The following is a 12,244-nucleotide window of genomic DNA, read 5'->3' as shown; positions in this document are numbered from 1 at the left end:
ATCAATTTAACAAGATGAAAATGACTTAGACTTTCACTCAAGGTAAAATCTGCACTTTATAACCCAGGATGTAATTTACAATCCTGTCATTAAGCTCCGTTAATCCTATTATTATGAAGATAAATAATTACCCATAGCGAAGAAAGGGATTCCCAACAGAGTAGAATTATATTTTCCATCAGTAATGAAAAATATCCCTGCCGCAGTGACACTGGAAATACAGATAGTGAGTACTCCCAAGAGTCCCAGGAAAGGTTTGCTGCGCAGGCAGTCCTTCATGGAGCTCGAGAGGGTAGCAGTCAGGAGAATCAACATCAGGCTCACCAAAATCTTGCCCCTGGCCAAGAGACTTGTCTGGTGAAAGTCCTTCCAGAGACTAAAGGATGCTAGTGAGTAGAGCTGCAGATCTTGGTGATCCAGCTGCATCTTGTGCATCAGTTTACAGAACTCACTCTCCCATTTCTCCCCAATGAGGTCCTGGGTGACAGAGCCATACGTTTGGAGGTAGTAAGTGATTTGGATGGCTCGGGCTGATTTGACTCTCTGGTCCTTGCTGTTTGGTACTTCCATGACCCCTCCAAGCTGGTGGCCAATAAAACTGCTTCTTCCATCCTGGGAGAGAAAGTAAAAAAGATGACCATTTGGTTATCCTGCATAAGATGTGATACTACCTTCCTTTCACAGACAAGCCACGAGCTCCCCTCAAAGGCCACTGCAGTCAATAAGACTCACAATATTTACTTCAGTGGGCTTTGAGATGTGTCCCTATTCCCTGCCACAACTGTTTCTTACTCATTATAGACTCATTTGCAATTCCATGCTGCAGTTCAGGGCCTGCTCAGGTATTCATTTCAGTCCCAGATGTTCAGGGACTGAAATGTGCATGCAAGCTCCTTGTCCTGAAGAAGACAATCACTTTCTCACATTTTAACTCTGATAGACAACAACAAAGCTCCAATTACTGGCATATGAAATGTTTGAGATGCAGATCAATTTCTGGGAGATTTATGATCTCCTGACACTTTGGAAAGGCTTTTAGAAGGTTGGAAATGTATAGAAAATGAGATCTGATTCCTCAGTATATAGATATAAATGTAGACAGATTCACAAAGTTTATTAGCTACTGTGACTCTAGTAAAACATAATTAAAATCAGACTTCTTTTAATTGCTTAAGATTTCATGGGTTTGTATCAGGATTTAATTTTTTTTACTTCAAGAATATAAACCTTACTCTGGTCTCACTTATTTCGGTGTATGCTAGGATGTAAAAAACGGAAGATCCTTCCTTTTAAGACTCTGGCTATTCTAATGTGGATTGAGAAGACCAAACCCAGCTGCAAACTGAGGAAGAAGAGTCAGTCAATTGGATAAAGCTGTCCTAGGAGAAGTAATCTTTCAATAAAAAAACAAACAAAAAAACACCAAAAAAACATCAGCCCAGGCATTAAATGTCTGTTGCACACCAAATAACATTTTGCTTATTTCTGCCTGCAAATTGAAGCACAACATTTAGATTTCTTTCCTCTTGTATTTAGTAAACTGTAAAATTCTCAAGCCAGGTAATGTATAAAACATCTTGCAGTAGCATGTTCACATGAGATAATGTTCTTTGCCTAGATGTGCTATGGGAACGAACTGTCTGACAGCTTGAATTTGGGAGATGCTCTGACCTACACGCACACATGGAAGCAGTCATCTGCAAAAGGCCAGAGGTACTTGAAGGAAACACTTTTAACATCTATTACATCCAACATTAGCCATTTTTAGAAACACCTCTGCTACATGCAGGTCATCATCTGGAATTGCCAGACCTGCTCCTTGTAATGATTCCCATCCCAAGGAAAAATCAAGGAAACAAGGTACCAGGCTTTATGAAATATAGATGGCTTCCAGCATGTCTGCTCAGAGAGAAAATAAATATCAAAAATTAAGAGACAGCACTGAAAATGTTTTGTATACTCACCCTGCCTTGTCTCTTGTATGTAAAGGAGGTAATCCTCCCACCGAGAATATTCTACCTATGCCTGTGCTCATGCAGGACTTCACACAGTTTTCAGCATTTGCCTGCCACAGCCCAAGGAACATGACAAAGTGCTTTTCTGAAGTTCATTTTTTCCCTATTCCCAGTTGTTATTTCCCGTTGAAATAATGGTTTCTGGCGAGGCATCCTGGCACAAACTGACGTGAAAGGTGATTTGCAGCCTAATGCCAGCTCACCTGAAGCCTCATTGCAGATGTCATATAAGCAGAGACAGCTAGCACAGAGGGGCAGCAGCTGCTGTTTGGACTTCAAAAAGTCCTAGTCTGGCATTTCTTCTTAGAATCTTTATTAGATTCAGGGTTGCTTGCTTTGTTTGTTGTTTGTTTGTTTTGAAGGAGAGGTCACACATTAACATTCACATACTCAAAAAAAGGTACCTTTTGAGGCTGGTAGTTAAGGTTTGAGCAATGCAAACCCTGCTCACATCAGATGCAACTTCGCAGTTTAAAATCCCCTTTGGCACTGCTTTGAAATTTTAGGGAAAAATGTCATATTTCCTCAATATATATGCAGTGTTGACATTCAGACACTTCCAGACACTGCAAGATACTTTAGCAGCACAGCTCCAAACTCAGACAATAGACTGTAACTCAGGTTTCATTGATTCACTATGCGGCACACACTGCGAGGTTATGGGAAACTTTGCGATGACCATCTGCCTTCCCCTGCAAAAGGTGCACTGTACAAGGGCCACATTTCAAGAGAGGCAACAGAGCAGGCACAAATAAATCATGTCCTGCCGTATCTCCCATGAAACAGAAGATAACAGCTATTTGTTACACTGATGTGCAAGAGGGCACCCAGCTCATATGTCAGCAAAATGGAGAGCAAGCTTTCAGATGGAATCAAGGAAATCACAGATGCTGAATTGCTTTGAGGTCATTTTGCCTGTCCCTTTCCTTCCAAAGGCAGATTGCTTCCTATCTGTGCTAGGGCTTTGCCTTTGCTCCATTTATAGTGTGTGGACACGAAGCTGCCACCACAGCATTTGGGAGAATGGGGGTCTCTTTCTAATACAGCTTGTATGTTGTCTTTGCCAAATGCTCTAGAATAAATAAAGGTCCTGTTGTGCTATGCACTCACAGCAGTGGTTACAACCTCAGCAAGGAAGACAGAAGAAAGATGGGGGAAAATATTGCATTTCATCCCATTTTACAGATGGGGATTGAAGTGTGGAAAAATGAAGACCCCATGCTACCAAGATGACTTTCAATATCTCCCAGAGGCCTCTGGGCCAAAAAACTATGTCTTGCTGTCTCATGGACACTTCAGGGACATTATTTATCACCTCAAGTAGTCTGTTGACCTCCAGGACCACCTTGACGAAAGAAGGCAATGTTAAACTTCTGGTCTGAGCCTAAGGCTTGGGAAAGGAAAAGAGGCTACAATGACTTGTATGAGTCCTGAAGACCAGGCAGGTTTTGAACAAGATCCCTCATTCTGCCTAGTTCCTCAATGGAAAAGAAAAAAAAAAACAACAACACTTTCTGCTGTTAATTAGCACATCCTTCCTGACATATGCCTGCATGATTCTGTTTTTAATTTTGTAACAGTAGTTTCTTGTTTCAGACAACACATCCCTTACACATTTTGCATACATATGTTGCTACTCTCTGATATTCTACATAGAAGAGTGTAGCAAACTCAGAGAATTGATTAGTAATAATACGTCTTGGTTGTATACCATTTGACATCCACACCATGTATCTCCAGAGGATCTATGACTACAGGATGATAATTGTCTTTATCAAGATCACTAGTATGGTTGGACCCTGAATTTCAGATTCCCAGGCATCTTTTTTTTTCCCCTTTTTTTTCTTTTCCTCCTCTAATGAAAACTTCAAAGTGTCTTCTTTCCAAGATGACAAAAAGAGCCATTGTCCATTCTGATGGCAGCCAATTCTCTCCAGATCTGAGCATCTTTTAAAATGGCATGAAATACAGATCACTCGCCAGGGCATGTGCTATTTGATATTAAACGGGAGACAAGCAAGAGTCTTTATTTTGATGGACACAATGACATTGTTGGGGTTTTTCTGTGTACTCTGTTCTGTTTTTCTAGATGTCCCAAAGCCTTTTGGTAGATTTAGATTCTGAAAGGGATGAGGACAAAAGGTAAGGACTCTCAGAGGCATGAGAGGTGACAGATGTAGGCAGCATCATCCTTCATTCTCCCCAGCATGATGGACTTTGCCACCTGCATTTGTGTAGACCTGGTCCTGCATGTGGTTAAAAATCCAAACTCACTGTCCATTTCTCAGTAAAAATCTTTAATGGTGGATGGATGAAGAATAAATGCCTGCCTTACTTTAGGCTACAAGTACCCTAATATCATAAAAAATATCTTAAATTGTTTTGTAAATGGCATGTGGATGCTCCAGATGCAAGTGCAGGACCACTTATTTAAACAAAACCATATGCTTCTACTGAGCTAAACACCTTTTGCTGGTGTTAGCACAGGCATAGATCCTCTTTGCATAGAGTCCAGAGGGATACTAACAATACTCCCTATTGCTATTAAATCATCTGGGATCATTTTTGCTTCCTCAATAACTTCAGTGCAGTTGCTGCAGTCCCAATTCCCATCCCGAGTTTTCAACCCACCACAATGTGGTCACTGCCCACTGTCACACCAGCCCTGGCCAGGTTGTCTTCTCCTCTCTGTTTTGGATGGATTCAACTTCCACTGACTTCTCTCTCACAGAAAAAATGGATGGTTTAGGGTATTTTTGAGATAGCATGGCTTCCCTGTGCCGTGCTCAGTGGAGGTTAGGGCTGGCAAGTGATTTAAAAGCAATTTTAGATCTCTTGCAAGGAGAGAGGAGACCTTGCACCCTAGTGCCAGATCGCTCTCATTCAAGTACACTCACAGGATCTTTGCCAGAAATTTTATCTCTGTTTTTATTTTTCTTTACTGCTATTTCTTATCAGCTGAAGTGATGGATAAGTTAGGATGAAGCATGCAATACTGATTAAACTCTTAAGAGCTTAAAAATACTCAGCAGAAGGTGACCAGGGATGTTCATTGAAATATGTTGTGTGATAAATATCCTAATGAAATCAATGCAATTGTTCCTGCCTGTGATAAAGACATTCCTACTCTACCAAATGTGGGTCACAGAAAGCGTTGCATTTAAAGTCATAGATGTTAGGACACAGTCATTTCCTTAGGTCACACAAAGTTTTTAAAGTACATTCATTTAAGGTTTAACATTTTGGGTAGTTCCCATCGCCAGTTACCCTTACTGTAAAATTTTGGAGGAAGTTTTTTCTCCCTGAACAAACTAATATCTCTGTGCCTATTCCTAGTGTAGTTTTTCCTTCACCTTATACCAGTCAATCCCTGTTAGACAGCCACCAATTATCAACAGTTCCTGAAGCATCCCTTTCAAACTGTCACACATAATGCCAATTTATGTCAGTGTAGCAGTTCTATTGCCCTCAGAGCTGTGTAGATGCTCCTGCACACCCATCAGACTGCTTGCTGTACTTGTCCCTCTGAAGCTATTTTGTACGGCTCAGCAATGGAGAGTGAGAGAGAGTCCAAGCCAAATGAGCCCTGAGGGCAACACATTCAAGGTAAAACTGCACCTTGGCTGCTGGGGACAGGGACAAATACTGGCCATGTGGTCTGTTCACTCAGCAAAAATTAAATGTATGAAACTATCCAGAAGAAGCTATCCAGGAAATAATCCTCTAGGTCTCTGCTGCAATAAAGAGCAATTTTCAGCTATCTGACAATGATGAGGTTCAGTTCACCAGCTAGTCAAATTTGTTTTGTAGTAAGAGGCAAGAGCCAGACACACCAAGAGGATGACCTGCCCTATCCTAAGGTACAGTTCAAAATCACGCTTGTCCTTTGCAGTTGCCTGTCTCTCAGCATGCAGTAAAGGTGCAAAACTACTGAAAACTTGATCCTAGTTTTTATCAGGCTAAAAATATAGGAGACAGTAACCCACTTTCAGTGATAGATGCAAACACAAAACTAACTGACCAGTCTTGTCATTACTGGCCACTTCCCAGGCATGCAGGTTAGCAAACACACACACCTTGAGTCCCCTTTCAGGGGGTTCTGGATTGCCAGTATAATTTTTAAGTGCAGGACATGTGCACCCAGAACATTCAAATGTAACTAAAACCATCTGGCACCCTTCCCTGGTGAGTCTGAACTTGTGCTAGAGCCTAGACTGTTTTGAGTTTCTAGTTTTTGATCAGTTAATTTGAGAAAAGACAAGAACAGGAGAAACTTATTTCAAGGCACTCCAGGATTAATAATGGAGAATAATAGAGGTCCCTCTAACACAGATTAATTATTTCCAAGTAAATCAAATTATGGAGGAATTCATAAGGGTGCAATAGAAAAGTGTAATTGCTGTTAGAGAGCTCTTCTCTGTAGAGCAACTTCTGGTGCTGGAGGTGCTGTATTTAGAAGTGATTCTCCCCACTTTGTTCCTTTAGTATCACCCTGTGAGGTTTTCAGCTGTCAAGAGAGGTAAAGGCCAGAGGGAAAGCAGAAAAGGCTGTCCCTCCACCTACTGCTTCTCCTACATATTTCTCAGAAATGAAAACACAAGACAAGCCCCGCTTCCTTCCAGACCAGTTTCATTCCACACCAAACCTTTACTGATAGAATGTATTTCACTTTTACACTCTTATCAAACCTCCTGTATTCTTTGTCCTATCATTAAACTGAATCCTTCACTCTCAAGGTCAGACTCCTGTTCAGGCCATCTCAGATTCCATTCCCATTCTTCTGGGAAAAGAATGAATGTACTTCATAGTTCACTGCCACCCAAGTTTTGGCCCTGATTCTCCTGAACTGCATTCATGCACCCAAGGGCACAGTGGTGACCTTGAAGCTGCTAAGTAATGCCCATGTTGGCTGTGATTACAGAAGTACTCTACATGAGGAAGGGTACTTCCAGAAGATAGAGATTTACAAACAGCACAAAAGACTGCAAGAAGTAATTCTGGGGCACAGATGGTCTATCTATTTTTTTCTCCTCTCTGCTCAACCAGGAGCTGGATCACAGGCACAGCAGTGAAATAGTTTTGCCATTTACAGTTCAGGCATCAGCAGGTGAATTTGTGTATGCACCCCAGTCCTGTGACATGGATCCAAGGATGAAGGGTGAAGATGGCATTTGGTGCTCAGTGGCCTTGGGACTGGTGAGATGACAGAAGAATCTCTGCAGTGTGTGGCTCAGCAAAATTTGCTGATGGTGACAGTTCATTTTCCACAGGAGATTCATGTCAGCAGTACCTCTCAAGTCATAGGTAAGCCTGGGTGTGTAAATCTACCAGGTCAGATCTTAAAATGCTGCTGCCCTCTTGTTTCCAGCAGGCCCAGAACCACAGCTACCTCCCCACCATATATTGTCCTTTGAGCTTGTGCTCTGTTCTATCCAGGATCAAAAGCCCTAAAGGCAGTAAGAATGGGCTTAGCACTCTGCTTTTCACACCGTGGCTCTGACAATGGAATTTCCTTGGTATCACAGAGCAAAATGTCAGGATGTGTCTTGGCACCATGGCTCCTAAATCCCCCAAGATGAAGGATGATGTTAAAATGAATCACCAGAAGTTTCCCCTGCCTATCCATGAAAGGATTCTTGTCCAGTGCATGCTTGTGGACAGACTAATCAAGTGGGAAGTGTGCTTTGAGTGTTGATTTGTGTAGCAAGAAAGTCGCAACAGTGCAAAAGAAGTGGAGTTTGTTGTGATTGTAAAATAAAAGTGGGGCTATAGAGTGAGGTTCCCCTAAAGTATCTCAAAGTATGAAAAAAAGGGAGCCAGCAGAGGAAAAATACATGGGGTGAGCAGCAATAAAAGCGGCAGTTCTCACTGCGCATTGATCATCCAGAAAGAGAGCAGGAGAAAGCAGGTGGATCAGAGTTACTTTGAATCCTGCTTCAAACAGCAGAGTTGTGTCTCCTGTGCCTTGTGCCACTGTGTCAGAGACAGCAGACAAGTACGCCTGGCACTGCTTCATTGCTCACAGCCTTCCCATCCCTCTTCAGCACCCTACCTTCCTCCCCACAGGACCCTGGCCATGTGGCAGCATGGAGCAGAGCAGCAACACAGGGCTGGGCTTAGCCACCCTAAACAGACCTTCTCACAACACTCTAAGACAACAGGAAATGTCAAGCATTTCCACCCCAAAAGTCGCACTTCAGGCTGGCATTATTTCTTCCTGTTGGCATCTGTTTAGTCCTGGGCAACTGTACTCTGCTGCCCTAGACCTGTGTGTAGGAACTTGTACAGAGCAGGAGGCTTTACATCCTATCCCCAGCTAAGGATGCTTCCCAGTGGCCTCTAACAAGTTGACATGTAAAGGGTGAGCAGCAGAGGAAGAGGGAGAAGGCAGGGACTTGGTCTACAGGCCACTGGCTTACTCTGTTTATAGGAAATGCCATATTACTGGAGTTTTCTGAACAAGGCCATATTCCCCCTGCACTGTTTGCAGGCCAGCTCCAGATCATAGTGGATTGCTTCAGCTAACCAGGAACTCTGCACTGAGGTGTGGGAATGTCCTCAAAAAATGTTTTTCTTTCCCATCACCAAGCAGGAGAGCACCCTTTTTTCATATAGTCAATTCATGCTTCATGATAGACTTTCACAAGGAGGTGCCACATAGCTTTAGAAGGGGAAATCCAAGCTCCTACACTTCATGCTGCAGCTGTGGTCCTCCACCTATGGAAACAGAGAAAACATCGAGGCCTCTGCCAGGTGCTAAGCCATGAAGAATACCCAGATGTGGTTTAGAAAACCTGTGTTTGTCTCTGTGGTCTTATGCACAGCCACTGTTCAACCATTGAACATTGGCATTTTGTGCCAAGTAGAAATGTAGGGATGAATCACTGAGGAGACAGACATATCTCAAGACAGATGCACAAAACACCAATATTTGGATCTATACAGTTAAACACTCATGCTCACATAAGCAGGCATGTGTATGAAGAACACATTTACCATTTCTCATATCTGCCACACTCTGGGAATCTATAGCATCAAGACTTTATATTAATCAATACTCCATATTAATTCTGATTTCATCCACAGCTCAAACTCAGTGTGAAAAGGAAGAAAGTTACAGAGCATGAAAAGACAAAAAATACTTTTCAGTGGATGTCAGTGGTCCATCTAGCCCAATTTTCAGTCTCTGTGCATTTCTAAATCATGACAGACCAAGACAGTGTCTTTCATAACAAGGTTGGAAGATAGTTTTGGGAGTCTCATACTTATTATGATTTTTCATCTCTTCAACAAATAAGAAAGTGAAATGAGCTGCTGGGAAAGGAGAGAAAGAATTCAACTTTTCATTTTTTGAACAAAAAAATCCTTCTCCCAAATGCAGGGATTTTAATGAAATTTGCAACAAAAAGTAACATTAATGAATTAAAGCTATCTTGTGCCCCAGTGAAATCCAAGAGACTTTTGTCAGTTCAAGAAGGTCTTGGCTTTCTCCAAATGGGAGTAAACAGGACAATATTTCACCAGTATGCTTTCTGCCTCTTGAGAATATCTGCTCTTAAAGCTTTCGTGAAGTCCATGGAGTTAAAGACCAAAGAACCTGATTCATGAAGTAAAATAAAAAAGACATCAGAAAACACTAAAAATCAAGAAAAGCTCCTTTCTTGTCTTCCTTCCATAGCCACAAAAGTATTTGCCAAACTTCACCACACACTTCATATACCCAAGTTTGGGAGGACAAGTATGAGATCACAAGTTCTCAATGATGTATTTATATATATCTGAATGGGTAGATTCAGATTGGATATTAGGAAGAAGTTCTTCACCATGTGACACACTGGAACAAGTTGCCCAGGGAGGATGGTTGAAGTCCCATCCCTGGAGGATTTTAAGGCCAGGCTGGACATGGCTCTGGGCAATGTCATCTAATGTGAGGGGTCCTTGCCCATGGCAGGGGGTTTGGAACTAGATGATCCTTGAGGTCCCTTCCAACCCTAACAAATCTATGATTCTATTTGTAGGCCCTCTTCTTTTCTGTGTATTCCACTGTGTACCTTTTCTAATCGTTTTCCTTACACTGCTTTAAGTCCAATACACACAGACATGAGGAAGGAAACCTACCAGGAAGCAAAAGGAAGTGGATTTGCCGGATTTTATAAACAGTAGAGAATAAAAAGTGAGGAGTAGAACAGATCCACAGGAATCATTTAAGCTCTTACAATCTGAAGTTTCAGTAATGACATAGGAAAGGGTGCTTTTTTCTTTTTTAATTATGTTTTATGTTGGCAAACATCTCCTTAATTTTCAATCGTCTCTGCTCTTCCGGGTTTCTCTGGGGACCAGCAGCCAAAGTACTGAAATGCTGTGATAATGTTTTATCAAAGGCAAGAAAAGAAACAACTGAGAATCAGACAGTGCTAAGAGTGATGTTGCAAGATTTTTGGGTTAGCATGGTTTTGAGGTTAACTTTCAGCTAAGCAGTTTGGAGGCTTAACTAAGGCCAGCATTTGAATGCAAGGTGCTGCTGTGTTCTTACCTGTCAGAACCTTCCACTCTCATGGTGCTCAATAATGACAAGGCACTGCACACAGCAGACACATTTAACTTAACACTTAACACTTCCAACTGAAAATTCCTCCTTTTAAAGAGGTGATTAATCAGTTTTCCCTCTTTTAATCTCAAATTTGGCATTTTGAAGCAATTTCTCTACCCTGAAGCATCCCTCACTTCCCTCCAGCACACACTGTTTTTTAATGAGCTTGGCCATTTGTTAGCTGGAGAGAGCCAAAAAAATGTCTAGTTTAAGATGTTTTTCCTTTATTTTTTTCTGTAACATTGGACCAGGATCTGGAAAGGGGGAGTGAGAATGAGGCATTTAAGTAGGCTTGTATTTGTGCTTTAGAATATAACTGAAGCAGGGTTTCCAGATCTGAATATCAGATATCTGATTCTCACTCAAAGTACTTTTGAATTCAGCATATTCAAAGAGATTTTCCACCCCTGCACATCAGCAGGTAGGGTTTATATTTGTAAACTCTGTCTCAAGATCACCTTGTAACACATACCCTTCATGGTAAAATCTCATGTTTTTAGTAGCCCACAGAGATCAAGGTGCTGTCATGGGAGATTCTCTAAAAAGTTTTCTTTAGTTCTTTTTCCAGTAAAGAAAGTAAAGTTCATGGTATGATCTCAACTCTGGGCTTCTTGTTGCCCCCCATCACTAGAAAGCTCTCCCACTGGAAGTTTGGACATAAGAGCCAGTTACCTTTTTAGACATACTTTGTGGGAGAGGGTGTCTCATGCAGTCTCAGCACAAAGCATTTTTTTTTTGCCCTGGTGGGAGGCAAGGGATGATCTGCCTCAAACCACCACAGCAGTGATAAAAAAAAGTGTTAAACACCAACATGACACAACCTGAAGATTTTGCACTGGCCTGAAATTCTCAACTAGAGATTGCAGTAGTTGCCACTGATCAAGCTCCACATGATGGGAGCAATTCATCTTGGTTAAGCCTTTGTGCTGTGGAAGCCCAGGAGGACCAACACAAGGTACAGCAGATGCTGGAGTCTTGGTTCAGACCATAATCACAAGTCATCAGCGAGGTTCTGGCATGGTCCAAGTTTCTGCTGTGCAAGGTGCTGTGCAAATACAGAGCAGCAGGAGGTGCCCATGCTCCAAAGATCTTCCCATCTGATGCTGCAGTTTCTTTATTTGCCCTATTTCACAATATGAACTGTGAGGCTGCCAAAGAAGTCCCTTTTTTCTCCTTCCTGAGCCTACATTGTCTTACTGCCAAGCTTGGGAGCAGCAGTTCATGTGGAATGTGATGAAATGGATTGGAGAAATGAACCAGGTTTACACAAACTCAATGGGAAAGAGAAAAAAAAAAAAAAAAAGGAAAGAAACCCCCCCAAAATTTAATCCTCTCCTTGCTGCCAGCTGGCAGAAGGTTTCTTTAATTCCTGTGCTCACACCCCATAGTATGGTGGTGGTGTCAAGTATGCAACACCTGAATAGCTTCATCCTCAAGGTGGCTGTATTTCACGGATGAGTATTTGTCCTTTCGGGCGAATACACAGTAGCTATTAACTTCAAGCAGGGTTTTTGATTTGGATGTGCTTCTTCAGCCAGAACAAGACTCAAAACACAAAAAGGCAGACTTTAGGTGATGAGGTGCCCAACCAAACCTGCCAGGTTAGAAATGCCAGCCCACTCAAGGACAAGAGAAAAAT

General features: G+C 42.0%; 1 protein-coding gene across 2 annotated transcripts in view; it reads right to left on the bottom strand.

The window, feature by feature from the left end:
• The window catches only part of PTCHD4 (patched domain containing 4), an 83,913-nt gene that overhangs the window by 58,288 nt on the left and 13,381 nt on the right, over nt 1–12,244 (bottom strand). For both annotated transcript variants that reach the window (XM_009905311.2, XM_054178524.1), the window contains exon 2: nt 132–612. In XM_009905311.2, coding sequence (XP_009903613.2) covers nt 132–612 — 481 coding nt within the window. The remainder of the gene's footprint in view (nt 1–131; nt 613–12,244) is intronic.

This window comes from Dryobates pubescens, chromosome 3 (assembly GCF_014839835.1).
Source record: "Dryobates pubescens isolate bDryPub1 chromosome 3, bDryPub1.pri, whole genome shotgun sequence".
NCBI classification, from domain to species: domain Eukaryota; kingdom Metazoa; phylum Chordata; class Aves; order Piciformes; family Picidae; genus Dryobates; species Dryobates pubescens.
Note: the sequence above shows the minus strand (reverse complement) of the source record. Positions and strands in the feature narration are given on the sequence as shown.